The sequence below is a fragment of the Cyprinus carpio genome, chromosome B15, assembly GCF_018340385.1.
Source record: "Cyprinus carpio isolate SPL01 chromosome B15, ASM1834038v1, whole genome shotgun sequence".
Taxonomy (NCBI): Eukaryota; Metazoa; Chordata; class Actinopteri; order Cypriniformes; family Cyprinidae; genus Cyprinus; species Cyprinus carpio.
In genome coordinates this window covers 26,797,948-26,814,316 of record NC_056611.1, presented here as the reverse complement: position 1 = coordinate 26,814,316, position 16,369 = coordinate 26,797,948, and the positions used below count along the sequence as shown (strand labels likewise).

Sequence of the window (16,369 nt, the reverse complement as noted above, 5' to 3'; positions counted from 1 at the left end):
ATTTTTTTTTTCCCTCATCTCAAGAAATATCTGCGTCCACACGAAACCGACACAAAATGATGTAGTATACATGCAATATCACCAAGTTTCACTGTAATTCTGCCACAGAGATGCACTAAAAACAGAGAAGAAGACTTGGACTATGCGAAAAAATATTGGTTTCACTCTCCCAAAATGCCGGATCCGTGTGGATGAAACGCCTATACCAGGGATCTCCAACCTTACTCCTGGAGAGCTACCGTCCTGAAGACTTCAGTTCCAACCCTGCTCCAACACACCTGTCTGTAATTATCAAGTAGCCCTGAACACCTTGATTAACTGGTTCAGGTGTGTTTGATTGGGGTTGGAGCTGAAATCTGTAGGACGGTAGCTCTCCAGGAGCAGGGTTGGAGATGAAATCTGTAGGACTGTAGCTCTCCAAGAGCAGGGTTGGAGACCACTGGCCTATACGATACAAAATGTATGCGTATACAGCTAACTGCTTCTCCGTGTAGACAGGGCCCAAGATGCTAGTCTAGGAAGCCAATTAATGTTTAGGTTTAGAATACTGGGTGTAGGTCTAGGGCGTAGTAAAAAGTTTGGGTGAAGGTCTAGAATGCTGAGTGTAGGTTAACAGATTAGGATGCAGGTCTAGGAAGTCAATTTTTAGGATTAGAATGTTGGGTGAAGGTCTAAGGTGCAGTTAAAAGTTTGAGTGAAGGTTATCAGTTTAGGTTGCAGGTCTAGGGAGTAGACCTAGAGTAGAGTTTAGGTATAGAATGTTGGGTGTAAGTCTAGGGTGTAGATAAAATTTTGGTTGGAGGTTTAGAATGTTGGGTATCTGTCTAGGGAATAGGTCAAATTTAGGTTTAGAATTCAGGGTGTAGATTAAGTGTTTAGGTCTAAGGCCAGGGGTCTCCAGCCCTTCTTTTGGAGAGCTACCTTCCTGCATTCTTCAGTTCTAACCCTGCTTCAACACACCTGTCTGTTACTTTGACGTAATCCTGAGCAACTTGATTAGCTGTTGTGTTTGAATAGGGTTGGAGCTAAAATCTGCAGGATGGTAGCCCTCCATAAGCATGACTGGCTGTCCCTTGTCTGGGCTGTAGGTGGTGGTTTAGAATGTAGGGGTTTGTTAAGGGTTTAAGGTATAGGGTAAGTGGGTAAGGTATACATATGGGTCTTTACGGAAGTTACCAGGGAAGATCATGCTCAGGGAATGTTGGAGCGGTTCCATTGTTAGCAGCGTTTGCAGGGAAACCTCTTCCAAACATGTCATCACATCTGTCTGGGTACAACAAAAACCCGCTGAATGTGCTGCTGGCCTCGCTGCCGGTGAACATGCCGTTATTGCTGGTGTCTTTCACCTGCAGCCACACCCAGTCACCCTGGTTCAGACTCAGCATAGTCTGCTGAGAGGCGATGTTCATTTCCACTGGTGTAGTTGTCCTCACTATGGCCTCGAAGTTGTGGAAGAGTCCGACCTTTAGCATACGGGTGGATACTTGCAGGTGGTAGCTGAACACGTAGGTTCCGTTAACCGGGGCGGTGTAGACGCCATTATCAGGGTTGAAGTGCAGGTTTACATTGTGGATGACACGTTTGAAAGGCACTGGCCGGCTCGGTATAGGATAGGAAGTGAGTAAAGCAGCAGAGAAAGCAGATTGCACAGAGGGTGAACAAGGTCCGGGCATACCAGGCATTCCCATATCTCCCTGACCACCTTTAGGTCCTGTGGCTCCAGTTTGACCCGTCAGCCCTGTCGGACCCTCGTCTCCCTTCTCACCCTTTACACCTGTTTGACCCTGGGCTCCTGGAGCACCATCCTGACAATTGCACAGGCCCTGTGGACCTTGGTCACCCTTCTTCCCTGGTACACCTGGAACGCCAGGCTCCCCCGCCACACCCGGATCACCCTTCAACCCTTTGGGACCAGGGTTTCCATTCAGCCCAGGTAACCCCCGTGCACCCACAGGACCAGGAAGACCTGGCTCACCTGCCGGCCCTGGTATGGGCACACAGGTTTCCGGGCACTGACCATCTTCTCCCTTTGGACCCTGTTCTCCCATAGGACCATAAAGACCACGGTCACCCTTCTCACCTGGGAAGCACATATATATAATAACATGGTAACCAAGGGCCATGATAAGCATTGCGTGTATGGTGATAAATTAACGAAGATTCACTGACCTTTAAATCCCCTGTCTCCCTTTGGCCCTGAAACTCCAGGTTGACCAATGTCACCCTTATCCCCGGCGTCACCTTTCTCACCTGTGAGTGTGTGAATTACATGATTACCAGATTTAACTCAATTGATATAAGTGCACACCAGTTTCGGAGAGTAACTAACTGACCATGGTCTCAATGATCTACTTAGAGGGATAGTTCATCCAAAAATTTTGGGTGGAGGTTTAGAATTCTGGGCATAGGTTAACACATTAGGGTGCAGGTTTAGCAAGTCAATTAATGTTTAGGTTAAGAATGTTGGGTGTAGGTCTAGGGTGTAGTTAGAAGTTTGGTATGCTAGGTATAGGTCTAGGGAATAGGTCAAGTTTAGGTTTAGAAGGTTGGGAGTAAGTTAAGAGTTTGGGTTACAATTGTAGAATTCAGGGTGTAGACTAAGAGTTTAGGGTCTTGCTTTTGGAGAGCTATCTTCCTGCATTTTTCAGTTCCAACCCTGCTTCAACACACCTGTCTGTTACTTTGACGTAATCCGTAAAAAATGACAAAAAGTGAAAACTGTAATCATTTACTCACCCTCCACCTATATAGGTTTCTTTATTCTGTTGTAGACAAAAGATATTTTGAAGAATGTTGGTAACCAAACAGTTGCTGGCAGCCATTGACTTACATAGTATTTTATTCAGTACTATGGAAGTCAATGGCTACAAGCAACTGTTTGGTTACAACATTCTTCAAAACATCTTTTCTTGTGTTTAACAGAAAAAAGAAACGTTTAATTTTTCGATGAACTATCCCTTTAAGCTTAAAATGCTTTTTGGAAATGCATCCAAAACAAAACTTAAACCATTAATTTCTTTACTATAAGCAGGAAGCTTGTAGCATGGGAAGCTACAATTTCAAACTAGCTTCCCCAACACTGATACGCACACATTCATACTGAAGTAAAATGCATCATACAAGACTTGTTGAGTCTCACCCTTAATGCCGGGACGTCCTGTGAATCCTGGACGGCCGGGAAGCCCACTGAGGCCTCTTGGACCTGAACTACCAGGAACTCCTGTGAGTAACAGATGCAGTTAGTAAAACATCTGACGATAATAAAGAGAGCATGTGTGAGAATATGCTGTGGAGTTTGTACCTGGCAGTCCGCGGTCGCCTCTGTCTCCTTTCTGGCCTCGGTTTCCGGAGCAAGCAGAACAGATGCAGAACCAGGGTACCTGGTCTGCTGTGGGTGGAACCGGAGCTTCCAGAATCATCTGACAATAGGATAAATCAGACACCGCAAATCCCGTTTGTCCTTGCGTAAGGTTCTCAGGAGGCATTAACCCAAACTCTGTTGCACGGAGTTCAGGAACTAAAGCACACTTTCCGAAAGACAAACACACCAACACCCCCACGATACCCCTCATGTCCTGTAAACAAAATCACAGAGTTGGATCTAATTACAGAGCACCTTTCAAATATTATGTTACTATCTCACATCAAAAAAAAAAAAAAAAAAATTTAATGGTTGCTGGAGCGTTGCTGGATAGCATTATTTTTTTAAATAAAAGATTAGCGAAGTAAGTTTTACAAGAGAAAGCTTATTGAGATATTTACTTTTAAATGTCATGTTTGATCAACTGTAAATATTTGTGAAACTATATCAACAAGTGAAAATTGTTTCAAAGTATTTATTTTTTTATTTATTATTTTTGCTGATTAAGTTTGAGCACATTTGACCTGGCAAACACCACTGATACATTTTGCTATAAATTAATGAATAATATAGAAAACACTGTATAATGGGAAAAACATAAGCTACTACAACACTAAATATTTAATTCTATTTAGCTTTTTTGTTTTTTGTATAGTGAATAACTATCATTTATATCAATTGCAGAAATAAGGTAATTAGAACAGACATATTGATCACCCACCATGTTCCAGTGAAGCAGCATCTTGCTTGTGAGAAAAAATCTCTGATGTTCTGATGACCTGCACTTATATACCTGCACCTGTCTGAGTGTGTCTGTGTGTATTTGACCTCTGGGACATTTTTTTCTCTCTCCATTCTCTGCGACCTCATTAGGCCAGAATATCATGAGTAATAATATAGTAGAGAGAAAACAGGAGAAAGTTTCTGCCTTTGTGTGAGTGACACAGCAGTGTGAGAGCAGGCGCGGCTCCGTCAGGACTGTAACAGGAGAGAGTGGATGCGTCTCTGGAGATGATTTATAATACAGGGAAGCATGGGAACACGGCAGGCCTCCGACCCGATCCAGATCAGATCTCTCACACACACACAAACACTAAGGATTCTCTTTCTGTAAGAACCAGTCAACAGAATTTGTAACAAGTAATACCTTGAATATCTTATCACAGATCTGCGAAGAGTATCCCATAATGCTGCAGTGCATTTGTTATTTTAGTCTTTTATTTTGACAGCTATAGCGCCACACTGAATTTACTGAAGAGTGATGGCTGTGCTATTTATTTCATACAGTTCTGACTCATTTTTTCACAGTTTATTATTCAGATTTTGTAAGTCTGCATATTATGAAAGTTGTTTGTTGACACACTGTGGCTTTCAAAATATTTCACCGTTTGTTTGTGCATCTTGACCAGGAACAAACAAGAAAATGTTTGTTTACAGTAATGTGTTGCTTGTATATATTTTTTTAACAGAATAGCTTTTAAAAGGCAAATATATATATATATATATATATATATATATATATATATATATATATATATATATATATAATAACTGTTTCATCCCTTTCTGTTATCCATATGTGCATCATGTGAACGTTTCAAAAAGTTTTTCCCAGTGCAATCTTGACTTCCACTGTAAATGCTTTAATGCAAAGGCAATTAACACATACCTCTTTCAGAATGTGAAAAATGTTAATAATTTAAACGAAATAAGAGGGATAATGAAAATTGAATGTTATTTATTTATTAAGTACTGTCCTGAATAAGCTATTTCACATAACAGATGCTTGCATATACTCCACAAAACAAAATAATAACCCCATTTATAAGTTTACATACCCTTGAATTTTAATTTCCTGGATTTTTATAAATTCAGTTCACTAAACATCTATCATATAAAATAGCTTATTCAGGACAGTACTAAATAAAAAATAACATGCAATTTTCAGGATCCCTCTTATTTTGTTTCAGTTATTAACATTTTGCATATTCTGCAAGGGGTATGTAAACTTATGAACTGTATATTATTTACTATTATTAGTACTGATACTATAATTGATACTATAACTGAACTGAGATGAATCAGCATTGAACTAAATTGAGCTGAATGATGATACTATCATCTTACACTGAAAAAAAAATCTGTTAAAACAAATTCCACTCAGAAATTCCTTGTAAAATTAACAAATAGTAACAATGATTTGGCAAGAATTCAAACAATGAACCATGAAAGAAATTTTGAAGTAGAAATACTCAGTAAAAAGTAAAAAAAAGTACTCAGATCAAGTTTATTTACAACAATATATATATATATATATATATATATATATATATATATATATATATATATATATATATATATTTACAATGTATGTTGCTTTACAGTGTCATACAGCATTTATTTTTTTATTGTGCAACATTAACACTGTTATTTTTCTGTTTAATACTGTGACGCTGCATTGAAACAATCTGCATTGTATAAAGCTCTTTATAAATAAATGTGACTACAATATAATACACAAAAAATAACAAACATAAAACATAACAAATATCAAAAAAAACACACACACACACACACACACACACACACACACACACACACACATTATGCAGGATCAGTTTCCATCTCAGTTTTCTTCCCTATCACATGGTAGCATGTAAAAAGAGTGAATTACTGTGAAAGGTGTGTGTTTGTGTGTATTTGTGAAAGAGAATTAACAAGCGTGTTACTGAAGTCGTTGTTGTGTTGTTTTGGAAAGAATGTGCTATTATTTGAAGGGAATGCATCCTAATGAGAGCTATAGTGTGTGTTTTTGAGGAAGCATGCATTGGCAAGATGTGAAACACAGATGTGAAACTGAACACACAAACACAAACAAAGCCACGGCTGCTTCTTCACAGCACCGCCCATCTCCTGACCCTGTTTGTACTGTCTTTACACAGCCGTGCTGTCTTTATTGTTTTTATGAGGAATTCCATTACGGCTGTATGTGCTGCATAACCCCCCCAAAACCCATCAGGATCAAGTCTACAGTTACACACTCAGCAATCATTGCTGTATTTATTACATTAGGGTGTATATTTACAGGAAACACACACTCTCGCTATTTTATTCTAGATTGTTCCATAACCTCAGAGTGAACATTTCACTGCATGCTGTTGATGTTATTGTGCTTTTAATGTCCACAGCTTTTTTTGAAACATCCATCAATCATCTGAAGAAACAGATGAAGCTGACTCTTGATGGATCTTTGCATGTGGACGATGTCAAGTGTATGATTTTAAAAATTATGATATACAAAACAATACTTGAAGTGATATAAAAAAGAAGAGGCACACTTAAAGTTCACTTCATGAAAGGATGTTGGATTTTTGAATGAATTTTTTGATTTGTGGAATAGTACATTATTTAACAGGGTTGTAAACATAACACTCAGTTAAAATGAAATGAATGGGTGCCGTCAGAATGAGAGTCCAAACAGCTGATAAAAAAAAATCACAATAATTCACACGACTTTCAGTCCATCAGTTAACATCTTGAGAAGACAAAAGAAACAAAACCGTCATTAAGATGTTTTTAACTTAAAAATTTTGCTTCTGGTAAAAAAAAAAAAAAAAAATAATAATAATAATAAAAAAACAAGTCCATAATCCATAATACTTCATTCAATGATGTTGTCCTTTTTTGGTTTGTAAAGGGTATTTGATCTGTGCATATTTCACTGATTCAGACTATTTACAGCTGTGATTTGCTTCATTTTTACTTTTAATCAGCTGTGTTTTGGTGATTTTTAGTTGGTGTGTGAAGTCAGTTGAACTATGTTCCAATAATGTTTCATAAACACAAAGTGGCTTTTATTTTAAACACTTTATCTATTGTTTTAACATTTAAAATGGTACAAACTTCTTTTTGACAAAGTGTACTTCTGATATCTTTCTTTAAAATACATGATACTTAATTAGATTTTTTATAATCTAATGCAATCCCAGTTTATAAAAATATGTTCGAATGTTCCCATTAATTTATGAAAGCATTATTTCTGAATGTTCACTTCCAGCTTTTTAAAAATGTTTTTAAAACTTTTTTTTCTTGGTTGCATGAATGTTAAGGAAACATTCTATTTTATAATTCTGCAAACAATATGAGAATGTTTCTTTTGAATGCTCTCAGAACATTCTGAAACAAGAAGTAACATTTAAAAAAATGTTAGACGAGCGCCCAGAAAGTTTCAGAAAAAAACGTTCCATGAATGATTTATAAATAAGATTTTTGTGCTAATGTCTTAAGAAAAGATAAATTTGAACAAACATTCTAATAAAATTACTTAAAGAATATTTGTTCATATCTTTCAGAATTAAAGGGATAGTTCACCCAAAAATTAAAATTCTGTCATTAATTACTTACCCTCATATTGTTCCAAACCCGTCAGACCTTCGTTTATCTTCAGAACACAAATTAAAATAATTTTGATGGAATCAAAGAGCTCGCTGACCCTCCATAGACGGCAATGCAACTGAAATGTTCCCAGACCTGGAAACGTAACAAAGACATCGGTACAACAGTCCATGTGACATCAGTGGTTCAACTTCAATTTTGCAAAGCTCCGATGATACTTTTGTGCACAAAGTAAACAAAAATAACATAATTTATTTAACAAGACTCCGCCTTTTTGAAGAATACCACGACGCATGTGTGCATTTTCCCCAGAACGTAATCAACGTAATCAGCATTGTTTACGTTCAGCGTACATGCGCTTGCCACTAGAACCACTAGCCACTAGAAGGCAAGCCTGCAACCTTTAGCCAAAAAAGCATATGCTAATGCTAACGCTTAAGCTTCTGCTTTGGCAGTATATGAGAACAGAGACCAGACGCCGTTTTTTGAATGGATGTCAATGGAGGAGAGGCTTCACTACGCTGAATAAACAGCTTTTTAGAGGAAATGGCTTACTACTAGTTTTAAGAACCGATAACAAATATTCTAATAACGTTACTATAAAAACATTTGTTCATAACTTTCAGTATTAACTTCCTTGAATGTTCCCTGTTAGCTGGGATGACATTCAGTCATTTTGAGTGTGACTTGTGTGTCACAGAGGCAGACAGTATTTGAAATATTTTTACTGTATCTGTCTGTACTTTATCAGTGTTTTTCTTTTAGAAAACATTTACTTCACAACATTCCAAAGCATAATAATGTACGTTTTACTGCACTACCTTTCACAACAAATATCATTTAATACTTAATTACATTAGAAATCTAGTACTTTTTTACTTTTACTCCAGAAACAAAACTCGACACAATGGCGGACAGCTCACAGCTCACTCAGGGCAGGTCTGAGGTAAGACGGCCTTGTCAATCAACTAACGTGGGAGGGACCTGTGCAGAACTACGTCATTCTGACAGGAATCTCAGAACAGTCTGATCTGAAAAAGGGGATTTTAAAATAAACCACTGGGTGGATTTTTATCATTAAAGGGTGGATGTGTACATACACTTCCAACACACATTTATGTTCAAACAACAACAAAAGTGAATTTTGCATTCGATGACCCCTTTAAGGATTAAAGGTAAAAAAACAACAACTTATTTATGAAACAAAACTACCAAAGTTTATTTCCAACATATAATCATTGCTGTTAATCCACCGTCTGTTTGATAACATGTCATTGACCAACTGCACAAATTTTACTGTACATTTCTGTCATATGGACATCAACTTGATACAGTCACCACTGATAAGCTACTATTAAATATAATGTAGAAACTTTAAAATAGAAACGTACATTTTCTGTAAAGCTGCTTTGCAGCGATTTGTATCGTGAAAAGCAATACACAAATAAACTTGAACTGAAAATGTACTGTAGCAAAAAGTAGACATTGTGCTTTGGAATATAGTGAAGTAAAAGTTTTCCAAAATACACTCTGATAAAGTACAGATGATTTTTAAATTTACTTGAGTAAACAAATTGAAGACACTTCTCTAGTGTGCACCTCTGCTTCTGAGTACAAATATTTTGTTGGCCGCACTCGTTTTGTACAGTATCTCAGTCACAGCTCCTCTGTCCGGTAGGTGGCGCTCTCCGCGGCAGTGTTTGGTCTGTCCGTGCGGCGGCGCTGTGAGGCCGGTCCCGCTGGAACAGAGCGTGAATCCCGGGGGCTGGAGCGCAGGATGGCGGCGGTCGGTGCTGCTGCTGCTGAGGCCGAGTCGTCGGACAGCGAACCGGAGCAGGAGCACGGATCCCCGCAGAAACTCATACGGAAGGTCTCCACGTCGGGTCAGATCCGGAGCAAGGTAATATACCGCGTGCGTGTGTATTTAGGGTGGGTTTGCAAAGTGAAAAGCGCCTCAGCTCAGACCGAGCGGCCCGTCTGAGATCCGCGACATTTCCTGCGTGTCCAGAGCCTCCGGTTCCGACCGACACCGGTCACCGGTCGCTGAGACGAGAGCGTGTGAATATAACGGAACCGCGCGGGTCTGAGAGGAGCGGACTGTGCGCGCGCGTGTTCTGCCGGATTGCAACATTGTAACTGTTTGTTTGGAATCTTTGAATTTGAAACTGAAACACTGTAACATTTGCAGCTCAATGAAAGCGCGGCGGTTACTTTCAAACGCGAATTCCCTTACAAAAAACGACCCTACTTTCTGCAGCAGTACAACAGTTGCTGCAGTTATTGTACTTAAGTAAAACTGTGGTAAAAAAAAATACATAGTCATAAATAATACTAAAAGGAGGAAACGATAAAAAATGTATAAAAGCGTTTAAAGCTATTTTAAGGAAATTACATATTAATTTATCATATATGATATTATAAACAGTAATTAGGGTTAGGGATAGGAGAAGTTACTGATAGTCATCAGAATGTCTGTCTGGAGACCACCACAATAAAGAGTTACCAGATATGAATCAGAGAGTCTACTAATACTCTAATGAGAGTTAGTAGACATGTAAGTGCAACGTTATGTATTGCCAACAGAATGTTCAAAAGCGACCATCAAAATAAAGTGTTGTTACCGCAAAATATGTGCAAATATTTCTTAATTTTGGTGGAAACTGTGGCTACCAGCATATCTATCTCTCCGTCTGTTTGTCTGTCGGCCAGTTCATTTTACAATCTCAAACCTTACAATAATACTATCTGGTAGTCATAGCTTTTGTCCGTACACCATAGTTATCATTTATTATTATTATTTAGGGTTGCAAAAAGGTCAAACATTTCCAGTAAATTTCTGAAACATTCCAGAAATTTTGGAAACTTGCCAGGATTATTCTTTTTTTTTTTTATCTTCCTGGGATTTTTGGAAAGTTTCCAGAAATTTTCCACCCCTTTGCAACCCTATTATTATTACAGTAAAACTGTGGTAACTTGGGTTTAGCCTCCACTATCATTAAAAATATATATGTAAAGCAAAATAACGTTGGGGAAGCATCTGTTTGCTGGAGATTTAATGTTTTTTTTTTGCATTTTAGTTAAAACTACCATGATGTTTTAAAACGGATGTTGTGTAGCCTACAGCTTTAAGATCTGAGCTGCTAAACCAAAGGTTGAGTTATGAGTTATCACTATTCACACAAAAATCAGTAATTGTGATCAGAATCTTAGTTATAGTGTTGACATTTTAAGCTTGTTCCATTACTGACAAACAGCTAAATGTAAGATAAAGTGATAAAGAATAATGTTCTTGCAGAATAGACTTCCTTAAAGCTTGATCTTGCCGTTTTGACAGAATTCTTTGATTTAGTGCATTCTTGTAGTATGCTGGATCTGGTTTCATTATGCGTAACCTCATTGCCCTGTTCGAAAGACTCAAAAATAAACCATCAAAATCATATTTTTGCTATCTCTAAATATCTGTTGCTTTCTGTGTGAGGTCGGTCTAGATTTATGGTTATGGTTAGGATAAAGTATTTTTGCGTTGAACTTTGAAAAGCACTGTGTATATGAGAGACGTTCAGTAACAGAGCCTCAAAAGCCTGTGCGTATCCAGTTAGTGAGATCACACACTAGATATGTGAGATGATGCTCTGTTGCTTAGGACGGACCGGAGATGATCTGTGTTTGCATCATTTATATGCTCTTATGGTGTCTGTGATTTATTGTTTAATATCTTTCACCTAGAAAACTAACCGGTGTTGTTTGCTCATGCCGAAGGGCAATTCACAGCCAGAGTCAGTAGAAAGCGCTTGTGTGATTAAAGCAGGACACTACAGGGAAAAGCGTTGTTTTTTCATGAACTGGTTTAGTTTTGAGGTTTCCGTAATGTTAAAATGCATTATAAAATGCACATTTAAGTGTATGTTCTTACATTTGATTTATTTGGGTCTGTAGACTTCAATTGCAAATACATATTTTTAAAAATTCAGATTAGTGTACACTTGACAAGTACACTTTGTATATTTAACCAACATTTCAGAAAACTTGTAATACAAAAAAACCATTGTGTTTTTCTTAATGGAATCAGCTGTAAAAGTTTAATGATTGTTTGGCGATTGCCATTTTTACTCTACTAACCTAAAAAAAAATTGAATAAAAAGTTGAGCTAAAACTAAATGCCACATGGGTGATTTTTGCATGACGTACCTGTTTGTATATGCACAGCCAAAAAATATTGTGCATACTTTCATTAAAGCATTAATGTTGCAAAAATTCATTCTGAAACACAAAAGGTGAAATTTAGCTCATTGTCCAGCAAAAGTGGGACGTCCCATTTTGGTGTTTGCATCAAATAAAATTTACAAAAGTGATTTAATATAAACAGAGAGCATACTAATGCAAGTGTCTACTTTAGTTTGTCAAACAACTTTTGTTAAAAATATGAGTTAATGTTCCATTCCATTGTCATTAAGTGTAAAATATTTATGTAAAAATGAAACAACATACTTATTCTGACCTGTACTTAAAAACAAACAAAAAATTAATAAATGTGTATATATATGTAATTAAAAACATGCTGACAAATTGGAAAAACTAGTGGTTTAATGGTAAATATTTAAAATGAAAATTGATTAGTTTTTGGGGAGCTGCACTGAGACCCTTAAATAGTTTTCTAATGTAATTCAGTGATTCTGTAAAAATGGCTGACAAGATATTTTGGTATATAAACTATTGTTAAACTGAATAACCTAAATCATAGTAAAACTTTTTGATCGTCATAACTTTTGTCCTTTAATGTATGGATAAAAGTTTAAAAGCTGTGTTATACTTTTCTGCTTTTGATGCTTGGAATCCCCTCTTTGTCTTTGACTAAGTATTTAGGGACCAGACATGAAGATAAGGTTTGTTATTTTAAGTGCACTATTCCTTGAAGTCTAGGGGAAGTGCACTTGTCTAGAGATGCATTAGTTAAGTTAACCTAACAGTAATGCGTGGGTGGCCAGAGGCTCTGCTGCAGCAAGGCCAGCCTGTAAACACCGCTGTGGTTCTCGGCTGAATTCTGAGAATCAGAAGCCGTGCCTCGCCCCTGTGCTGTCAGGAGAAAGGTCACGGTTCAGATCGATCCTGGGCTCTTTGAGTCTCATCAGACAGAGGTGAGATGAAAGCGCTGGCTCCGACCGGCCGCTACAGTAACCGCAGACATCTGTCCGCTGAAAGGTCACGTTTGACCAGCGGGGGCTTCAGTGATTTCAGAGCTTTCGTTTAGCAGTTAAATCCACGTTTTACTGAAAAGCATCTTTGTGACAGTAAACACTACGCAGTACAGTTTTCACAGCTGTGTGAACACTCAGGGTCGGATCGCTGTCGCACAGCTGCAGGCTATTATTGGGACTGTTGAACACAGTATTGCTGAGGTTCTTGCAATAATCATCTGTATTTATTTACATTTAAATGCAATCATTTTGAAAATGCTGTGGCAAAGTTTTCCACTTTGCCACAGTCCATTTTAAATGAGCCTTTTTTGACCTATAGAGTTTTAGCCGGCAACGGTGAATGGCACGGTGGATTGTGTTCACTGACAATGTTTTCTGGAAGAATTCCTGAGCCCATGTTGTGATTTCCATTACAGTAGCATTCCTGTATGTGATGGAGTGCCGTCTAAGGCCCCGAAGATCACAGGCATCCAGTATGGTTTTCCAGCCTTGACCCTTAAGCACAGAGATTGTTCCAGATTCTCTGAATCTTTGGATGATATTATGCACTGTAGATGATGATATCTTCAAACTCTTTGCAATTTTTCTCTGAGAAACTCCTTTCTGATATTGCTCCACTATTTTCGCCGCAGCATTGGGGGAATTGGTGATCCTCTGCCCATCTTGACTTCTGAGAGACACTGCCGCTCTGAGAGGCTCTTTTTATACCCAGTCATGTTGTCAACTGACCTAATAAGTTGCAAATTGGTCCTCCAGCTGTTCCTTATATGTACATTTAACTTTTCCGGCCTCGTATTGCTACCTGTCCCAACTTTTTTGGAATGTGTAGCTCTCATGAAATCCAAAATGAGTCAATATTTGGCATGACATTTCAAAATGTCTCACTTTCAAACATTTGATATGTTATATATATTCTATTGTGAATAAAATATAAGTTTATGAGATTTGTAAATTATTCCATTCCTTTTTTACTCACAATTTGTACAGTGTCCCAACTTTTTTGCAATCGGGTTTGTAGGTTTTTTTTATTGAATATTAGTTTTAGTTTATTTAGTTTTAGTTATTTTAGTACAGCATGAACTAATGAATGTTTTCTTTATATTTTATTTCAGTTATTTCAAGTAAGAAGCCTTTTTTGATTTAATTAATGATTTTAATAAATGAATAATATTTTGTAGTTCTGTCATACAGTTTTGAAATCAGTTTTTGTTTACATAATATAGGCCTATGTTTGTGTACTACTATGTATATTTATTATATTTATATATATCTATATATATAAATACACACACATACAGTATATATTTAGAAAATATGAACATGTATTTACATGTATATATTTATATTCATATAATTTATATTATAAAAATATTTAATATATAAACAACATTTTTTTCTTAAATATATACATGCATGTGTTTCTGTTAATATATATATGTAATAGATATACACAGTACACACACTAGGGCTGCAACTAACGATTATTTTGCTAATCGATTAATCGGTCGATTCTTTTTACGATTAATCGATGAATCGGTTAATGTACTTATATTTTAGTTTTGCCCATTTTTTCCCCAAGTAAATGATTAACAAAGGGTCTTTATCATTCAACATAGACTTTTTAGAGATTTTAACCCATTTTGCATTGTCATATCCTCATCAAAAACATACCTGGAGTTGTGTTTTATTATGTGATGGTTATCCCTTTGTCAAACTCTTCTGCAATCAAAACACTGACCCATACATACTCTAGGCAAATTTCACAAGGAGGTTTCAAATAATGTTTTCACCATGGCAGTCCTTAGGGCTCCTAAAGTAGTTTAACATCCCGAACAAAGCTTATTAAGGAATCTTTCAGAACATATTTTATATCACAAAGAATAAGAATAAAACAGAATAAAATTGCAGTAGATTGCATTTTATTTTATTTTTTCCTGTAAACACACAGCTTATACCTGGGAAACAGCTTTATAGCTTATGGTGTGAAATTGTAAACAATCCTTCGAATAAAGTGCCAATGGCATGAAACCTGAATGGAACTCACATTTTAAAATAAAATTTAAAGTTAAATCCATCAGAAGGTTGTCCAGAAAAAAAATTGGACACACACAAAAACCTGCTGTGTGAAAAAGAGCTGTGAATACTTAGAAAAAAGTGCATTTCAAATACATTTAAACATTAACCTCTCTCATTCAGTCATAATTAGGCTGCAAGACTGAATTATGAACTGGTAAACGACAAAGCTTTAAATGTTAATTGTTAAAAAGCAATGTTATCAGCTTTTACGACTAAACATTTGCAAACAACATTGTACTGCAGAATCTACACAAATAAAAGTCTTTGCACACTGTGATTTTCATCGGTTTTTTAAATATGTAGTGGTCCTTATAACAGTGCAAAATTCAAAAATGTAATAAAGCGATAAAATGTTAAACAAAACAGCTTATGCCTGAACTGACAGGAATTCCACTACCTGTGGGAAATGAGGCAGAACACTATTCACTCATTATTTGAGAAAAACTTTGCATTGCAGTGCAAAAAGGTCAACATCATGTCCAAATGTTCAGGGCTTAGGCTTGCTCTCTTTAGAGGATATGTTTCCTGCCGCAGAAAACAGCCGCAGTTTACAGGTTACTCTTCTTTTTTGAAGGCTCAAAGTAAAGTGCTCCCACACTTTGGATGTCTTCGTTCGATTAGTTTTATCTTCCGCTTTTTTCTCTTTCTTTCTCGAGCTTACTCCACTGCCGCCTGCCTCACCCATCACGCTGAATGCTGCAGAGACGCTGTGCGGGAAGCACGTGACATAAAACGAGGCCAGCTATTGGCTATTCGCTGCTTCTCTCCTGCTGTACTGGCTGAGTAAAACCTCCGGTGGCTCATTACTGCCACACTTTGGTAACCGCAGATTTAAAATATGCACGAAATGAGCCGCTTACGGCAAATAAAAATTATTTAGCAACGAATCGATTACTAAATTAGTTGACAACTATTTTAATAATCGATTTTAATCGATTAACTCGATTACATTTTAAATCCATAAAAACACACGTATATTATGTAAACAAAAACTTGTATTTTGGATGCGATTAATCATTTGACAGCACTAATAGTTTGAATGAGATTTTATTGTTATATTTTCTGTTTCATTTTAATTTCAGTTAAAGTTTTAGTAATTTTGTTGTGCTTTTATATTTTTGTTTTAAAATAGTTTTTATTTTATTAGTTATTAGTTTTCGTTATTTTAGCACTTCAACATAAATTTAAAGAAAAAAGGAAAAGTTGCATTGGCAACTAGCTGAAAATAAGTTTGCATTTTATAACATTTAGTTTTAGTATTTTATTAAAGTTAATGTTTATTTCATTTCAAGTATTGAAAAAGTTTTTGGATTTAGTTAATAACCCTGATTAAAAGCTGCAT

The 16,369-nt window shown here is 36.7% G+C and overlaps 2 protein-coding genes across 2 annotated transcripts in view; one reads left to right on the top strand and one right to left on the bottom strand.

Annotated features, from left to right (window-relative positions):
• Window positions 1-635: 635 nt before the first annotated feature.
• On the bottom strand, window positions 636-4,174 carry LOC109076971 (complement C1q and tumor necrosis factor-related protein 9-like). Its single transcript, XM_042740101.1, has 5 exons — window positions 4,083-4,174; window positions 3,302-3,575; window positions 3,140-3,220; window positions 2,170-2,250; window positions 636-2,080 (listed from the first exon to the last, which is right to left on the bottom strand). Exons 1-5 carry the CDS (start codon window positions 4,101-4,103, stop codon window positions 1,173-1,175), a joined length of 1,365 nt encoding a protein of 454 aa, XP_042596035.1. The 5' UTR covers window positions 4,104-4,174; the 3' UTR covers window positions 636-1,172.
• Window positions 4,175-9,463: 5,289 nt separating this feature from the next.
• Window positions 9,464-16,369, top strand: part of LOC109095639 (diacylglycerol kinase delta-like) — a 34,215-nt gene continuing 27,309 nt past the window's right edge. The window contains 1 exon segment of the mRNA XM_042740094.1: window positions 9,464-9,656. Coding sequence (XP_042596028.1) covers window positions 9,534-9,656 — 123 coding nt within the window. The 5' untranslated portion in view covers window positions 9,464-9,533.

Coding starts and splice junctions, on each gene's coding strand:
- LOC109076971 (XM_042740101.1), bottom strand. CDS start 4,103: ATGCTGCTTCACTGGAACATG. Junction 3,221..3,301: donor AGGCGACCGCGGACTGCCAG/GTACAAACTCCA, acceptor TGTTACTCACAG/GAGTTCCTGGTAGTTCAGGT. Junction 2,251..3,139: donor AGGACGTCCCGGCATTAAGG/GTGAGACTCAAC, acceptor ACACACTCACAG/GTGAGAAAGGTGACGCCGGG.